General features: G+C 38.2%; 1 protein-coding gene across 1 annotated transcript in view; it reads left to right on the forward strand.

Moving 5' to 3' along the window:
* The window catches only part of LYST (lysosomal trafficking regulator), a 217894-nt gene that overhangs the window by 169111 nt on the left and 31719 nt on the right, over positions 1-17064 (forward strand). Inside the window, exons 43-46 of the mRNA XM_002760888.6 lie at positions 189-329; positions 3182-3399; positions 7082-7312; positions 14453-14642. Coding sequence (XP_002760934.3) covers positions 189-329; positions 3182-3399; positions 7082-7312; positions 14453-14642 — 780 coding nt within the window. The remainder of the gene's footprint in view (positions 1-188; positions 330-3181; positions 3400-7081; positions 7313-14452; positions 14643-17064) is intronic.

Genomic DNA, 17064 nt, shown 5'->3' on the forward strand with positions numbered 1-17064 from the left:
GTAATATTATCTTAAGTTATATTTATAGAAATATTTTTGAGAACACGAGTAACTTCTTTTAAACTATGGGCAAACAAAATGAGCATTATTTTAATCTTTTTGAAGTAGCAAAAGTATATGTATTATGATAGGCCTCAAATAGAATTAGGTCTTTGTGTCTTAATTGTGTTATTTGTATTTTTTTATAGATCAAAGTTTTGACATTCCAGACAGAACTTTTCATTCTACAAATACAACGTGGCGACTCTCATCTTTTGAATCTATGACTGATGTGAAAGAACTTATTCCAGAGTTTTTCTATCTTCCAGAGTTCCTAGTTAACCGTGAAGGTATAGTAAATTATTTCTAATTTATATTTCTGAGGACTTGATTATTTTATAATTTTCCAAAGGCTGGAGTGCAATGTCACAGTCTCGGCTCACTGCAACCACTGCCTCCTTGGCTCAAGCGATTTTCCTGCCTCTGCCTCCTGAGTAGCTGGGATTACAGGCACGTGCCACAGCACCCAGCTAATTTTTTTATTTTTAGTGGAAACAGAGTTTCACCATGTTGGCCAGACTGGTCTTGAACTCCTAACCTCAGGTGATCCACCTACCTTGGCCTCCCAAAGTACTGGAATTACAGGCGTGAGCTACTGCACCCAGTCAAAAATAGCTTTTTTAAGTCCTAAAATTTTCCCCAAATAAGATAAAATGTTTGTTATTAAGTATATAATTTTATTTTCAAATAAGCTTGAAGATTTTAAGTATTTTACAGAACTAAATACGTTTGGAAGACTGTAACTTTTAACTATTAAAATTATTTGTAAATATGTATTTTAATTTTATTATAGAAATTGCTTTATTTTTTTCTGAATACAAAAGTTATAATGTACTTAAAAAATAAGAGGTATGATTTTATTGAAAGCAAAATGTAAATTAACTGAAATCTCAATTATTTTATGAGGAATGACCAAAATAAAAATAAAATACTCTTCCCAGAATTATCTAATAACCAAAAGGAATACTGGAGTATAAAATCAAATTTTCTGTGATGCCAACCAATAATCTTGGCTGCCAACCTTAGCTGTTCTTAAATAGAAGATCAGTTAACCCTTTAAGGGGTATCTTTGGGTCATTTTCTTACATTACTTAATTCTATAATTGTATGTGGTCCTTAAGAGCATATGAAATTGAGCATTATAGCTTTAGGAAGTTGGTGTTGGGCAAATTTCTTTAGAATTTTATTGCATATTAACTCTCTCTCTGAGATTGTTTGATTGACTATTGAATCATCAGTAGATTCATGCTACCCTGCAGCATATTTCATAGTGTTGCTCTAGTGAGAAATGCCTCAATCAAATATCAGCACCTGCACTTTGGGGTACCTGCCATGAAGCCTCTTATTTGAATCTACTGCTTGTTTTCTCTGTCCATGGTCTCTTATATTTATGTTCTAGCTATCTATGGCTCTATAACAAATAATCTCAACACTTAGTGGCTTGAAACAATAATAAATTTATTATCGATCACAGATAATAAAATTATTTTTTATTGGTCAGAAATAAAAAAAATAGGTCAGAAATTCAGAAACAGCTCAGCTAGGTAGTTTTAGCTCAGGGTGTCTCATGCTGTTTCCTTCAGGTTTTTCTGGAGCTGGAATAGGCAGGGGATGGAGCCTTAGGTAGCTGGAGGACATCACCCTCTACCCTCTCTTCATGCAGTGCCAGTGCTTTTTCATGTGGTCTCTCCGAGTAGTCTAGTTTTAGGCTTCCCCACATCACAGCAGTCCTGGATGTCCTACTTAGCAACTCGGGGTTCCAAAGATGAATGTTCCAAGAGGCAGACGAACAGAGGCTGTGTGTCCTCTTCCAGCCTACTTAGCAGCCATGCGGCATCGCTTCTGCTGTATTCTTCCTATTTGTTGAGGTAGTCACAGTGCCTTCCCAGATTCTAAAGAAAGAAAGATAGACTGCCTTGTGATGGAAAGTAGCATGCAAGATGGGAAATGCTGTTATAGCCATTTTTGAAAAATTCAATTTTCTACAGTGTACATTATATCATTTCCTATCAGTGTTGAGATTCTCATACCTCAGTTGTCTGCTTTGGGTTGAGTGTCTACCTCTGTGATGTGCCCTCAGAACATCTGAAAGTTGCGAATGATTGAGTTTGTACAAATGCCCTGTTACATAGCCCATTCCCAGCCCATCCCCAGGTGCCTCATTCACTGTTAAATAAGTTCCTGCTGCTGCTTCTCCAGAAGCCACACACATGGAGTTCTGCAGCTGCTCAGCCAGTCCATCCTAAATCAGCCATGCAGCTGCTCTGCTGAACTTTCTCAACTGTTTTTACAAGATCAAAAAGTAGACAGGCAGATAGCAACTTAATTTTATATGGAACTTAATCAGCTTTTAAAAGGTCTTTTTAAATTTTTATTATGTTATAGTGTTCAGCACACTATAAAATGTAGCACAGAAAGACATTTCTGTTTAAAAGTAACATTTCCTTTAGGATAACTTTTTTTAAATAAACACTTCTGAGATTTTTGTTTATACTAGCAGACTGATGAGACATTAGATATTAGCCCATTTACAATGCAATAACCCTCTTATTTCATGTGCTGGGATAATTTTGTTGTCTACAGGAATGCTTAGTAAAAAGGAAGTCAGAACAGACCTACAGACATAAAATTAACAGACTATGGCAGTTCATTCTAGGAATGTGTATACTTTGTATTAGTTGAGTTTTTAAACTATAGAATACTAATATTTACTAAATATAATCTTAAATTTATTAATGCCAATAATTCAGAAATGCTTATACAAAGCCTTAGTTTGATTATAATCAGGTTTACAATTGACTAGATATCTAACTACTTGATGTCCTCGAAGATGTGAATAGTGAGAATATTGGAATTAGTAGGCAGTAGTTTTCTCCTTTTTTCTTCAATATGTTATAAAGTGGTAGAAGGATAAAGCTGAAAGATCTCAAATTTAATTATGATAGCTAACATGGCACTATTAGTAGGTAAAGAAGTAGATAAGCAGTGGTGTTTCTTATTTAAAATGTAAATCCTCCTTGCTATTCCCTTTGTTGGTTGTAGCACACAATCAACCATTTTTGTGAACTCTTAAGAACTGCTCTGTAGCTAAATGAAACGTCTTTTGGGGGAATTAAATATTAATATTAATCTTCTCTTTTAGGATTTGATTTTGGTGTGCGTCAGAATGGTGAACGGGTTAATCACGTCAACCTCCCCCCTTGGGCACGTAATGATCCTCGTCTTTTTATCCTCATCCATCGGCAGGCTCTAGAGTCTGACTATGTGTCCCAGAACATCTGTCAGTGGATTGACTTGGTGTTTGGGTATAAGCAAAAGGGGAAAGCTTCTGTTCAAGCAATCAATGTTTTTCATCCTGCTGTAAGTGACTCTTTTAAAATAATCTGTATTTATGTAAGATAGAACCTGAGTATTTTAAAGTTAGTTGTTCGGGTGTTCCTTTAAAATAGTCAGGTTATCAAAGAGAATATTTACCTAAGATTTTCCAGGTTTTATATTTCCTCTCTTTAAAAATAAGATACTGTTGCCAGGTGCGGTGGCTCATGCCTGTAATCCCAGCACTTTGGGAGGCCTAGGCAGGCAGATCACCTGAGGTCAGGAGTTTAAGACCAGCCTGACCAACATGGTGAAACCCCATCTCTACTAAAAATACAAAAAATTATCTGGGCAGGCACCTGTAATCCCAGCTACTCAGGAGGCTAAAGCAGGAGAATCACTTGATCCCGGGAGGCGGAGGTTGCAGTGAGCCGAGGTCATGCCACTGTACTCCAGCCTGGGAAACAAGAGTGAAACTCCGTCTCAAAAAAAAAAAAAAAAGCTACTCTCTGTTCCAGAGGTTTCCCAAAACCATCTCCAGATTTGATGATTCACTCGGAAGACTTGAGGATTCAACATATAGTCATCCTTCCAGCTCAGGTTTATTACGGTAAATGATATAAAGCAGAATCAGCATGGGGCAAAGTCTGGGAGAAACCAGGCACAAACATCCAAGAATCTACCCCTGGTAAAGCACAAAGAGCCTACTCAGCTTCCTCCAGCAACAAGTCATAATGACACATGTGAAATGTCTGCCAGGGAAGCTCATTAGAGACTCAGTGTGCACGATGTTTACTAGGGTTGGCAACATAGGTACCCTCTGCCTCCCACATGCTGAAATTCCAGACTCTCAAGAGGAAAGCAGGTGTTCTGCATAACAGAACTCTGCATTGTCTGCATAGTTTAGGCACAGTAAGCTGCTCTTATCAGTTAGGGAATGGTAGGACCCCTCCTGAAATCCAAGTTCCCAGGCAACGACAGCCAAGAGTCAACTTTACAAGCAGGCCTTTCCAGAGATGGCAGTCAATCCTGCTATGTTAAGTCTTTTCTGCACGCTATCCTACATACATGTTCTCCTTTAAAATGGCACCAGTCTTCCTTATCACAGAAAAAGTAGTTGTACTTTATTAGAAAAATGTATAAAATACAGAGTAGCAACAGGGAGAAATTTTAAAGTCCACTTTAATATCACCATCCAGAGGTAAATAGTGAAAGCACCTTTAGACTTCTTTCTATACATGTATATCGTTCCATTGATCATTTATATAATAATAATAGTAATGCTATTTGGTAACCTTTTCTTCTCCCTAAACAAGATAGTCTTAAATTTATTCAAGTGATTAGGTATCATTCTACATTATTTTTTGTGGCTACCTACTACAGGTAGTGCATTTTTAATTCAAAAATAAAATTTTTGAATTTTGGTGCTTCAAAATCAGAAACTTTTTGAGTGCAAAAATGATAATCAAAGGAAATGCTCATCGGAGCATATGAGATTTCAGATTTCTTGGATTAAGAATCCTGAACAAGGCAGGGTGCAGATGGTCAAAGTCCATCTCTACCAAAAATATAAAAATTAGCAGGGCATGGTGGCAGGTGCCTATAATCCCAACTACTCAGGAGACTGAGGCAGGAGAATCATTTGAACTCAGGAGGCAGAGGTTGCAGTGAGCTGATATCACATCATTGCACTGCAGCCTGGGTGGAGACTCTGTCTCAAAAAAAAAAAAGAATACTGAACTGCAGGGGCCGGGCACAGTGACTTACTCCTGTAATCCCAGCACTTTGGGAGGCTGAGGCGGGTAGATCGTGAGGTCAAGAGATTAACACCATCCTGGCCAACATGGTGAAACCCTGACTCTCCTAAAAATACAAAAATTAGCTGGGTGTGGTGGTGTGCCCCTGTAGTCCCAGCTACTCAGGAGGCTGAGCCAGGAAAATCACTTGAACCTGGGAGGCGGAGGTTGCAGTGAGCTGAGATCATGCCACTGCACTCCAGCCTGGTGACAGAGTGAGACTCCGTCTCAAAAAAAAAAAGCAATTGAACTGATAAGTAAATAATGCTAATGTTCCAAAATCCAAAAAAACCTGAAATCCTAAACAATTCTGGTCCCAGGTGTTTGTGTAAGAGATACTCAGTCTGTATTCTCAAGTATGGCTATAGAATAATTTCTTTAACAGTCTTCTATTGTTGGATATTTAGTTAGGATGTGTTTGCAATTAAAATTAGCATTTCTATGGTTATTTTTATGTACATTTCTTAACTTCCTTAAGATAAATTTCTAGAAGTAGAATTGTTACATTTTCTTTTCTTTCTTTTTTTTTTTTTTTGAGATGGAGTCTTGCTCCATCTCCCAGGCTAGAGTTCAGTGGCACAATCTCAGCTCACTGCAATCTCTGGCTCACTGCAACCTCCACCTCCCGGGTTCAAGCGATTCTCCTGCCTCAGCCTCCTAAGTAGCTGGGATTACAGGCATCTGCCACCGTGCCTGGTTAATTTTTGTATTTTTAGTAGAGACGGGGTTTCACTTTCTTGGCAAGGCTGGTCTCAAACTCCTTACCTCATGATCCACCCACCTCAGCCTCCCAAAGTGCTGGAATTACAGGCATGAACCACTGCACCCGGCCTACGTTTTCAAGTATACTCTTTGATGTTGTTGGATAGACTAACTTTAAAAAAAATCTTCAGTAAACATTTATTTTGCTAGGCGCTGGGAATGCAAAAGTAAATAGGAGTCACATATACACCATGGAATACTTTGCAGCTGTAAAAAAGAACAAGATCATGTCCTTTCTTGGAACATGTATGGACCAGAAAAAATAACTACTGGTACTAGGCTTAGTACCTGGGTGATAAAATAACCTGTACAAAAAACCCCTGTGACACAAGTTTACCTGTATAACAAACCTGCACTTGTACCCCTGAACTTAAAAAGTTTTTTTTTTTAAGTATGTGATCCCTGGTGCTGGGAGTTGTGAGGGGAATTGAGTTGAAGACGACTTAACTTCTGAAATATCTTTAGAATTTTATTTTGGCAATATAGAAATGTTATGTCTAGATATATAATGAAAGCCACTGTGACTGATTATATATTATGCTAAAAGCTAACCCATCCAACTGGATATGTACAAAATATGGCTGATCTGTACTCAATTACTGACTGCCAGCTTTAGAAATAAAGAAGTAAATGCAAATTGCTCTCCATCTGACTCTATAGGATGATGACACTAAGAAGAAATATCCTTCTTAGTGCAATAATTTTATTAGTACATTAATACCCTTTACATTTAAGAGCTTTGAATTTTTACTGCTGCTCTTTTGGTTTCACCTACAATATTTACTAGAACCTAAATAGTGCTCTCTTGAACTATCTACCAGCATGTATTTTAACTTTATTTTTGCCTTTTCCTATACATTACTTTGGAGAAGCAACTTCTTCAATAATTTATTATCAAGTCTTATATGATATTCTCAGGTCTTAAATTAAAAACTAATTTTATAAACACGCCTAATTAGAACCAATCAGTCAAGATACATTGTTTTTGTTCACCTATTCAGAAACATTGATACTTCTGATCTCAGTGAGACCATGAGTGATGGTTAACATGAACAAAAGCATTTCTTCCATAACCTAGAAAATAAAGTATTATTTTTCCCTTTGGTATTAATATTATTGCCAAGCCTTTCTTTATACTACATATGTCTTTTTCCTTTACTCTTCTACAGACATATTTTGGAATGGATGTCTCTGCAGTTGAAGATCCAGTTCAGAGACGAGCCCTGGAAACCATGATAAAAACCTACGGGCAGACTCCCCGTCAGCTGTTCCATACAGCCCATGTGAGCAGACCTGGAGCCAAGCTCAACATTGAAGGAGAGCTTCCAGCTGCTGTGGGGTTGCTAGTGCAGTTTGCTTTCAGGGAGACCCGAGAACAGGTCAAAGAAATCACTTATCCGGTATGTCATTTAGGTTTCAATTGAATGCAGCAAAACATGATTAGACTCTTGTGATGCCAGGCACTCTCCCAGTTGCCAGGGACACAGAAGTGAATAGCATGGTCCTGGCCTGAAGCTGTGTCCCAGTCACTACAAGGCAGGTCCAGCAGTGAAAGCAGAATCCTATGCAAGGTAATTGCTGTGTTAGCAATATGTGAGAGGGCTTTGGGGAGCTCGGAGGAAAAAAGAATTGCTTGTTTCAGACAGTAAGCTCCCTCAGGGAGCAGAAAGAAAGGTTATTCCCAGGGAAAGCCTCCCAAGGCAGTGACATAATAGGATTTTGCAAATAAGAAGAGAAGAACCATCAGGACTAGAGAACAGTTTGAGCATTGCTATGCCAGTGTATACATGTAGAGCATGGTCTTGGTTATCATCTTCAGTCAAAAGGATTGACCAGTGACATGGATGTTTTGGTTTAAACTTAAGGGGGAGCTTTACATATTTCTTTGGCCTCCCCAGATTGTAATGATAAAAAGTATTGCCTCCAAAAATAGGATGTAGGTATAATTTTTACTTTGAAATAGAAAAATCAAGCAAACAAGCAGAAAAGCTAAAGTGGATTTTAATCTTCAACTAAATTCTTCATTATAAAAACAGCCTAAGATAGTAGAATGTGGATTGGAAAGCACTCTATAAGGGTTTGCAGAAGGAAATTGCAGAAAATGAAAAGGTAAGGGAAAGCAGTTGTAAAGAACCTTGACGAAATCACACAGTATATCTCTAAGTGCAGTAATCTGTGACCTATTTTAAGAGGAAAAGGTTTTTACACACCTTGTTTTGGCTATTTTTCCTTGTGATTATCTTACTTTATATAAGACAGAACACTGGATATAAATTATTTGTACTCATAGCTCCCGTATTTCAAAATTTCATGTTAAATACGAACAAAACTTATTCCACCAGTAAAATTTAATTTTAAAGCATTAATATGGTAGGCAGTGTTGTGTTGGTAAAACTAAATTACGAGTGTTGGTTTTTGAAGCCTCACAAATCACTTTAGTCACTGTTATTACCAGGGTCACTATTTTTAACAACAGTCTGTCACTTTTCCCTTTTTCTTTTTTTTTTTTTTTTGAGACAGAGTCTCACCCTGTCGCCCAGGCTGGAGTGCAGTGGCGCGATCTCAGCTCACTGCAAACTCTGCTTCCTGGATTCAAACAGTTCTTCTGCCTTAGCTTCCCGAGTAGCTGGGATTACAGGTGCCTGCCACCACACCCAGCTAACTGTTGTATTTTAGTAGAGATGAGGTTTCACTGTCTTAGCCAGGGTGGTCTTGAACTCCTGACCTCATGATCCACCCGCCTTGGCCTCCCAAAGTGCTGGGATTACAGGTGTGAGCCACCGAACCTGGCCTAATCTTTCACTTTACCATGTCAACAATAATTTCACAATACATCCCTAAAAATTAATAGATGTCATTTAACTTACTACTATACTTACTGCTCATTAGCTGTTAAAGTTGGTGTATATAAAGGATCTGAGCAGTATGTCTGCTCACAGTGGGAACATGGTACCAACCTGCTTCATTCCCACCTCAGGACCTTTGTGATGATTGTTTCCTCTACCTGGGATAACCACTCCCCAGATATATCCCCAGTTTGCTCCCTCATCTCATTCAAGTCTCTGCTCAAACATCTCTTCCTCAGAGTCTTCCCTGAATCCCATTTAAATGCTTTCCATAAGCTCTCATTGTATATCTGATTATGTCTAAAACAGCTATTCCATCATCCTCAGACCCCTTCTCCTTCTTTGTTTTGGTGCATAGCACTTCCATCATTGACATATTGTATATGTATTTGTTTATTTATTTGTCTATCCTCCCATCCCAAATAGAACAGAACTCCATAAACACAAGGACTTTGTCTGTCTTGTTCATCACTGTGTCGCTAGTTCCTAGGAAGGTGCTATAATAGACACTCACTATTTTTTAAATTAATGTCTCTCTGATGCAAGTTGGTTTGGTTTGCTACACTTTTGTGTGATGTGTAATGACATTTATGTCACTGCTTATATTTATTTGAACCATGGTGCAACCTTCCACACCATACTGCTCCTTGACTCCATGGGCCTTCACTTGGCATCTACACAAAATGCAAACACAAGCCTAGAAACCAATCAACAGTACTCAGTTATAAGGGGTCATCTGGATGACCCAGATATGCTTGTGTAAACTTCAGTTCACCATTGAAGTTCAGAACAATCGGAGCTGTATAAAAAGCATTTCAATAAAGCACTCCTCTTTAAATATTCTATGAGAAGTGTCTGTTCACGTGCTTTACCCACTTTTTCATGAGGTCATTTCTTTTTCTTGTAAATTTGTACAAGTTCCTTGTAGATTCTCAATATTAGACCTTTGTCAGATGGGTAGATTGCAAAAATTTTCTCCCATTCTGTAGGTTACTTATTCACTCTGATGGTAGTTTCTTCTGATGTGCAGAAGCTCTTTAGTTTAATTCCCAATTGTCAATTTTGGCACTTGTTGCAATTGCTTTTGGCCTTTTTGTCATGAAATTTTTGCCCATGCCTGTGTCCTGAATGGAATTGCCTAGATTTTCTTCTGAGGTTTTTATGGTTTGGGGTTTTACATTTGTCTTTCATTCATCTTGAGGTAATTTTTGTATAAGGTGTAAGGAAGGGGTCCAGTTTCAGTTTTCTGCATATGGCTAGCCAGTTTCCCAGCACTATTTATTAAATAGGGAATCCTTTCCCCCATTGCTTGTTTTTGTCAGGTTTGTTGAAGATCAGATGGTTGTAGATGTGTGGTGTTATTTCTGAAGTCTCTGTTCTGTTCCACTGGTCTGTATGTCTGTATTGGTACCAGTATCATACTGTTCTGGTTACTGTTGAAAAAAAGCTCAAGATCACTGATCATTAGAGAAATGCAAATCAAAAACCACTATAAGATACCATCTCACACCAATCAGAATGACGATTATTAAAAAGTCAAGAAACAATAGATGCTGGTGAGACTGTGGAGAAATGGGAATGCTTTTACACCGTGGGCAGGAATTAAATTAGTTCAACCCTTGTGGAAGACAGTATGGCAATTCCTCAGAACCGGAAGTACCATTTAACCCAGCAATCCCAGTACTGGGTATATACCCAAAGGAATATAAATCATTCTGCTATAAAGACACATGCACACATATGTTTATTGCAGCACTATTTATTATAGCAAAGACATGGAACCAACCCAAATGCCCATCACTGATAGACCAAAGACAATATATACCATGGAGTACTATACAGCCATAAAAAATAATGAGATCATGTCCTTTGCAGGGACATGGATGAAGCTGGAAGCCATTATCTTCAGCAAACTAACACAGGAAGAGAAAATCAGATGCCACATGTTCTCACTCATAAGTGGGAATTGAACAATGAGAACACATGGACACAGGGAGGGGAAAAACACACACTGGGGCCATACAGGGTGGAGCGGAAGGGGAGGGAGAGCATTAGGACAAACACCTAATGCACACAGGGCTTAAAACCTATATGACGGGTTGATAGGTGCAGCAAAACACCATGGCACGTGTATACCTATGTAACAAACCTACACATTCTGCACTGTATCCCAGAACTGATAATAATAATAATGATGATAATGATAATAAATATACTATGATATAAAAGAGTTGCCATTGTATATTTGTGTGTCATTGAAAAACTAGAAATTTAAACTCTGCAACTCATATAAAAGGAATTTCCTGGCAAGGAATTATGGATGATAAATTATAACTATAAAATTAGCACACACATTTTTCTCAACTTTAATATTGATAGGTTTGTATCCCATAGGGGAACCACAAAAAAACCATTGATAGACAAGATTTTAGAAAAAGCTTGTTTTCAAACTACCTGTCCCTAAAATCTGTTCCCACTTGAGCATTCCTGAAGCTCTTAAGCTTTTCCAGAAATATTCATTTTTTAGACCACTATATTATTTATTTTTTTATCAATATTTTGTGTATTTAAAGTGGAGAATGTATATTTTGTGTATTTAAAGTGGAGAGCTCTATAAATACTTATTAAGTTTACTTGTTCCGGATCTGAGTTCAAGTCCTGGATATCCTTACTAATTTTCTGCCTCGTTGAGTCTAAATCTCTTTATGGGTCTTATATATCTGGGTGTTAGGATCATTAGCTCTTATTGTTGCATTGATCCTTTTACCACTGTATCTTTGTTGCTTTGAAATCTATCTTATCAAATGCGAGAATTGCAACTCCTGCTTTTTGTTTATTTATTTATTTTTGCTCTCCATTTGGTTGGTAAATCTTTCTCCAACCCTTTGTATTGCGTCTTTGTGTATCTTTGGATATAAAATGGGTCTGGATGTAGCATACCGTTAGGTTTTGGCTGTATCTTTTGATTGGGGAATTTAGTCGATCTAAATTTAGGGTTACTGCCATTTGATGTTAACTGGCTATTTTATCCATTCGTCGATGTAAATTCTTCTTTATGTTGATGCTCTTTACTTTTTGGTATATTTTTAGAAAGGCTAATACTGGTTGTTCCTTTCTGTATGTAATGCTTCTTTCAGAAGTTCTTGCAAAGCAGGCCTGGTGGTAATAAAATCTCTGAGTGCTTGCTTGTTCATAAAAGATTTTATTTTTCCTTCAATTGTGAAGCTTAGTGTGGCAGGATATGAAATTCTGGGCTGAAAGTTCTGTTCTTTAAGGATGTTGAATATTGGCCCTTACTCTCTTCTGGCTTGTAGGGTTTCTGCTGAGAGATCTGCTGTAAGTCTAACAGGCTTCCCTTACCTTTCTCTATGGCTGCCCTTAGTATTTTCTCCTTCGTTTCAACCCTGGTGAATCTAACGATTATGTGCTTTGGGGTTCCTCTTCTTGAGGAATATCTTTGTGGTGTTCTCTGTATTACCTGGGGTTGAATAGTGTCCTTCTTTGCTAGATTGGGATAATTTTCCTGGATAATATCCTGAAGAGTATTTTCCAGCTTGGATTCATTCTCTCCGTCGCATTCAGGTACACCTATCACACGTAGATTAGGTCTTTTCACATAGTCCCATGTTTCTTGGAGACTTTGCTCATTCCTTTTTATCCTTTTTTTCTATTCTTGTCTTCTTGTTTTATTTCATTAAGTTGGTCTTCGACCTCTGATATTCTTTCTTCTGCTTGATCAATTCGGCTATTCAAACTTGTGCATATTTCACTAAGTTCTCGTGTTGTATTTTTCAACTCCATTAGTTCGTTTATATTCCTCTCTATATTGTCTATTCTTTTTAGCATTTCATCAAACCTTTTCTCAAAGTTCTTAGTTTCTTTACATTGGGTTAGAACAAGTTCTTTTAACTCCCAGAAGTTTCTTATCATCCACCTTCTGAAGCCTACTTCAGATAATGGAACACAGTCCTTTTCCATCAGGGCTTGTTCCGTTGCTGATGAGGAACTGCAATGCCCTGTAGAGGGAGAGGGGTTCTGATTTTGGGTATTCTCGGCCTTTTTAGGCTCGTTTCTTCCCTTTATTATAAATTTATCCATCTGTCGTCTTTACAATTACCACCTTTCTAATTAGGTTTCTGAGTGGACGTCCAATTTATTGATTCCCAGTGCTGGAATCCGAGCAACCCACTGCGCCGGCCAAAACAGCAGCGATAAAACCGATGGTGCTCTTCTGCCTGGGAATCTCCGGTCTGGCTTCCTTCTTGAGTCCGTAACAAGCGGCTCTGCCTTCCTGGAGCTCCAAACATCAATCAGAAGGGGAACCAGTCCCATTTACTCTGCATGAAGAGCTGCCGCGCCAAGGCGCCGGCAAAACCGCTGCACCTGCTACAAGAGTCGCTCTGGCGACCTGTGGGGCTCCTCCACTGGGAATCTTCTGGTCTGTGAGTGACGAAAATTCATCTGAAAGTGCGGCATCCTCTCGTTCTCTGCACTTTCACTGGGAGCTACAATCCCGAGCTGTTAGCGATCAGCCATCTTGGATCTTGATCCTATGATATCATTTAAAGCTGTATATTAACATATCCCCTAAATACTCTGACAGAATTATTATAGCTCCTAAAGTGGTATGATTTTATTTTAAAGATAGCATATAGGTCAATGATGCCTATTTTTTTTTCATTTATTTGGGAAATGACATAAGCAAGCTTCACTAAAAATCATTAGGTTTTTACAGACATGACTGAAAATTGCTTAGTATAGTATTTTTATTTTATGTGGCATTTTCTCTGAAGAGTTGAAAATAAAATAATGGGTTAAACTCTTAAATGTCTAAAAGAGGGGAATCCACTAAAAAAGAAGAGTTCAGTAGAGGATAAAACAGTGATAAAGAGAACAACAAGAACTATTGGGAGAAACTCTTTAAAAGGCACTATATCTTTTCTTGATTTTGAAACTTTTTAATAATTGTTTTTGCTTGAAATGGAGGAAACATTTCCATTACTGTTCATGGGCAGCCACATGGGCATCACTCTCTAAGAGACTTCACTCATGTTTCTTTCCCCAAATCCTAATGTTCCTCAAGCTCAAGCTTTTAGTTTTCACTGACAATTCTTTCTCATCTCTTTTCTTCCCTAGTACTTGCTAGAGGTCCTCTAATCCTTTCAATATATTCCATAGATAAACACTTCCCTTTCACTCATCACATCTCTGTTTGAGATGAGAACCTGCTATGTTCCAGGCACATAGATGAATCAGAGGTGTTCCATCTCTTCAAGGAGCTCATACCTGAGTAGGGTTTCCTTTGCTACATGTGGTCTTGATTTCTTTTGCCATAGGTACTTATGTCATACTACCAAATTACAGTCCTCCAGTAAATATCAACTTTAATGTAGGTATTTCAACTAGAAATAAGAAATACACTAAATTTTTTTTCTCTGCTCAAATTTCAAGGAGTTTCTAATTATTAACCACATATTTTCATGCTAGTTAGGCTGGAACCACAGAGTAAAACTCAAATAAGGAAAAAATATTTCTATATGCTAAGCATAGGGAAGAAAAATATGTGTAAAGCAATTATTACCCTCACAGATTATAATCCATATTACATTCTCTTTGTTTAGAGCTTAAATTAGAAGTAATTCTATACTTACTACTTACTTAAAAGGCCATACTTTTTATTTGTCTTGGTTTTAGAGTCCTTTATCATGGATAAAAGGCTTGAAATGGGGGGAGTACGTGGGTTCCCCAAGTGCTCCAGTACCTGTGGTCTGCTTCAGCCAGCCCCACGGAGAAAGATTTGGTTCTCTCCAGGCTCTGCCCACCAGAGCAATTTGTGGTTTGTCACGAAATTTCTGTCTTCTGATGACTTATAGCAAGGAACAAGGTAAAATAAAACAATGAAAATCATTCTGGATATATCTTTCATGAGATTTGAATATTTCTATTTCATCCCTGTTGCTACTTTGAGTCCTTGGTGGAAAAACTCAGCTCAAAATTGTGGTTATTTAGTGCAAAGTGGGATTGAAAACATACTATATGAAAAAACAGTTAAATGCAGCGTCATTTGAAATGAGAGGAGGAACTTGAAGGGGACAAGAATAAATGGTTATGTTCACAAAATGAAGACATTATCAATTTGATAGAAATGTACACTTGGGAGACTCTTGAGCCCCAGAATAGACAGACCCAGAATATTTGACCATATTAGATGATATAGTCATGGGTTTAAGCAACAAACAAAACAAAGGTGTCAAGATAGCCTTGAAAATAGGTTTTAAAGACATGCATTCCTGAAAACTTTCCTGACTCCCCACATACTGACTCACTAAAAGCAACATGTGGGAAAGTGCTGTGCAGTAGAGGCCTCTTCATACTTCTAAATGTCAAGAGACACTGGAAAACTAGGGACATTTTCTGTTTGAGTAGTCCCGCAGCCATTCCAAATTAGCCATTTTACTAGAAACAAAAGAACTCTTCCTACTTCCTAGGCCTGGACTTGGGGCACTCATCTCTTCCTATCAGGTTATATGCAGACTTGCCTAAAAGCCAATGTATGGACTAGATGCCTGTTAGCAGCCAGCACTGCTGGCAATTACCATTACCTTCTGTGCACTGTGCTCCTTGGGAGCCATATATAGCCTTCCACCCAAACTGCAATACAAGGGTGCCAGCGCCCAGAGAAAATATCAGTTACCTAAAGAAAATAAGTATGCTAGCTAGGCCATCTTTCTTTTAGGCTCACTCTTACTTCTGTCACGCAATGAATGATCGTTTTTATAGTTAGAAATAATGCATACCATTTCATCTATATTTAGTGAGTTAATAAGGTAGATCTGTTTAATCATAATCATTGTGAGATCAATGGTTTATTCTTATTAATATGTTACAATTAGGTATAAGGCAATTTACAAGTAATTTGCTACTAATACCACCAACGTCTCAACATGTGGTTAGAGTACACTAAAGTTTCTCTGAACAGCAGAGAAAGGACAGGTATTATCACTTAGCATTATGGGACTTAAATATGTCAAACATATTCTAAGCCTATCTTATTTGTGCCACTACAGTCATGATCCCTTAGTGTGCCCTTTGTAGCTGTGTTCATTCACATTACACTTAACTTCCTCGCACAGCGTATTTGGAATTTGTCAGAACCTGAATATGTCCAGAGCAGTAGTTTAATAAAACGGTTTCCGCCATGGCCTCAGCAGGCACAGTTCCTGAGTTTGCCTCCTTGCCCTGCTGCTTACTAGTTATGTGGCCTTGGGGAAGTTACTTTGCGCTTCACGAATCCTGGCTTTTGATCTATAAAGTAGGAATAACCAAAAAATTTACCTCACAGGATAATTTACTGTAAGGATTCAATGCATTAATGTATGGGGATGATTAGCACAGTGCCTGGTTCACTCTAAGTGCTTAATAAATGTTTATTGGCCTTAAATACTCTAGGGTCTGGGAAAGGTCAGTGTTTACTAGATACAGCCAACACTAGAGCCAGCAAGGAACAGTCCACATAGACATTCTAGAGAGGCATTGACTGAACAGTGATGTAGCTTACAGATGAAAGTTAGGTCGCTTTTCTTATTTTACTCAACAAAACAAAAAGAAAGCTATGAATTGCCTATTTTCAATATGCTATTGATTCATTCAAGAAATACTTGTTGTACCCATCTACATGCTGGGTATTCTGCTGGGTACTGGAATAAATAAAGCACATTATCTCTCCTTTAGGGACTTAAAATATTGCGAGTTTCAAGGGCAGTACCATTTATAGCATCTATGCTGCATTTAGCTATATTCAGCATACCAGCAAAGCATAGATAATAGTATTGGGAAATGATGTCAAAATTTCCAAATTTTTATGCAAAAGGACATAATACTATGTTGTTGTTTAAAAAAAAAAAGAGAGAGAGAGAGAGAGAGAGGACCAGGCACGCCTGTAATCCCAGCACACTTTGGGAGGCCAAGGCAGGTGGATCACTTGAGGAGTTCGAGACCAGTCTTGGCCAACATGGTGAAACCCTGTCTCTACTAAAAATACAAAAAAAAAGTCAGCTGGATGTGGTGGCAATTGCCTATAGTCCCAGCTTCTGGGGAGGCTGAGGCTTGAGAATCACTTGAACCCAGGAGGCAGAGGTTGCAGTGAGCCAAGATTGCATCACTGCGCTCCAGCCTAGGTGATAGAGCAAGACTCTGTCTCAAAAGAGAGAGAGAGAGAGGAACAGAGCCTCCCTGAATGAAGAAGGTCTGCCAAACACAGCCTGCCGTTGACAGGATTAAACAATCCCCTCAGCCTAGGTGTTGCT

This window comes from Callithrix jacchus, chromosome 19, assembly GCF_049354715.1.
Source record: "Callithrix jacchus isolate 240 chromosome 19, calJac240_pri, whole genome shotgun sequence".
Classification (NCBI taxonomy): Eukaryota; Metazoa; Chordata; class Mammalia; order Primates; family Cebidae; genus Callithrix; species Callithrix jacchus.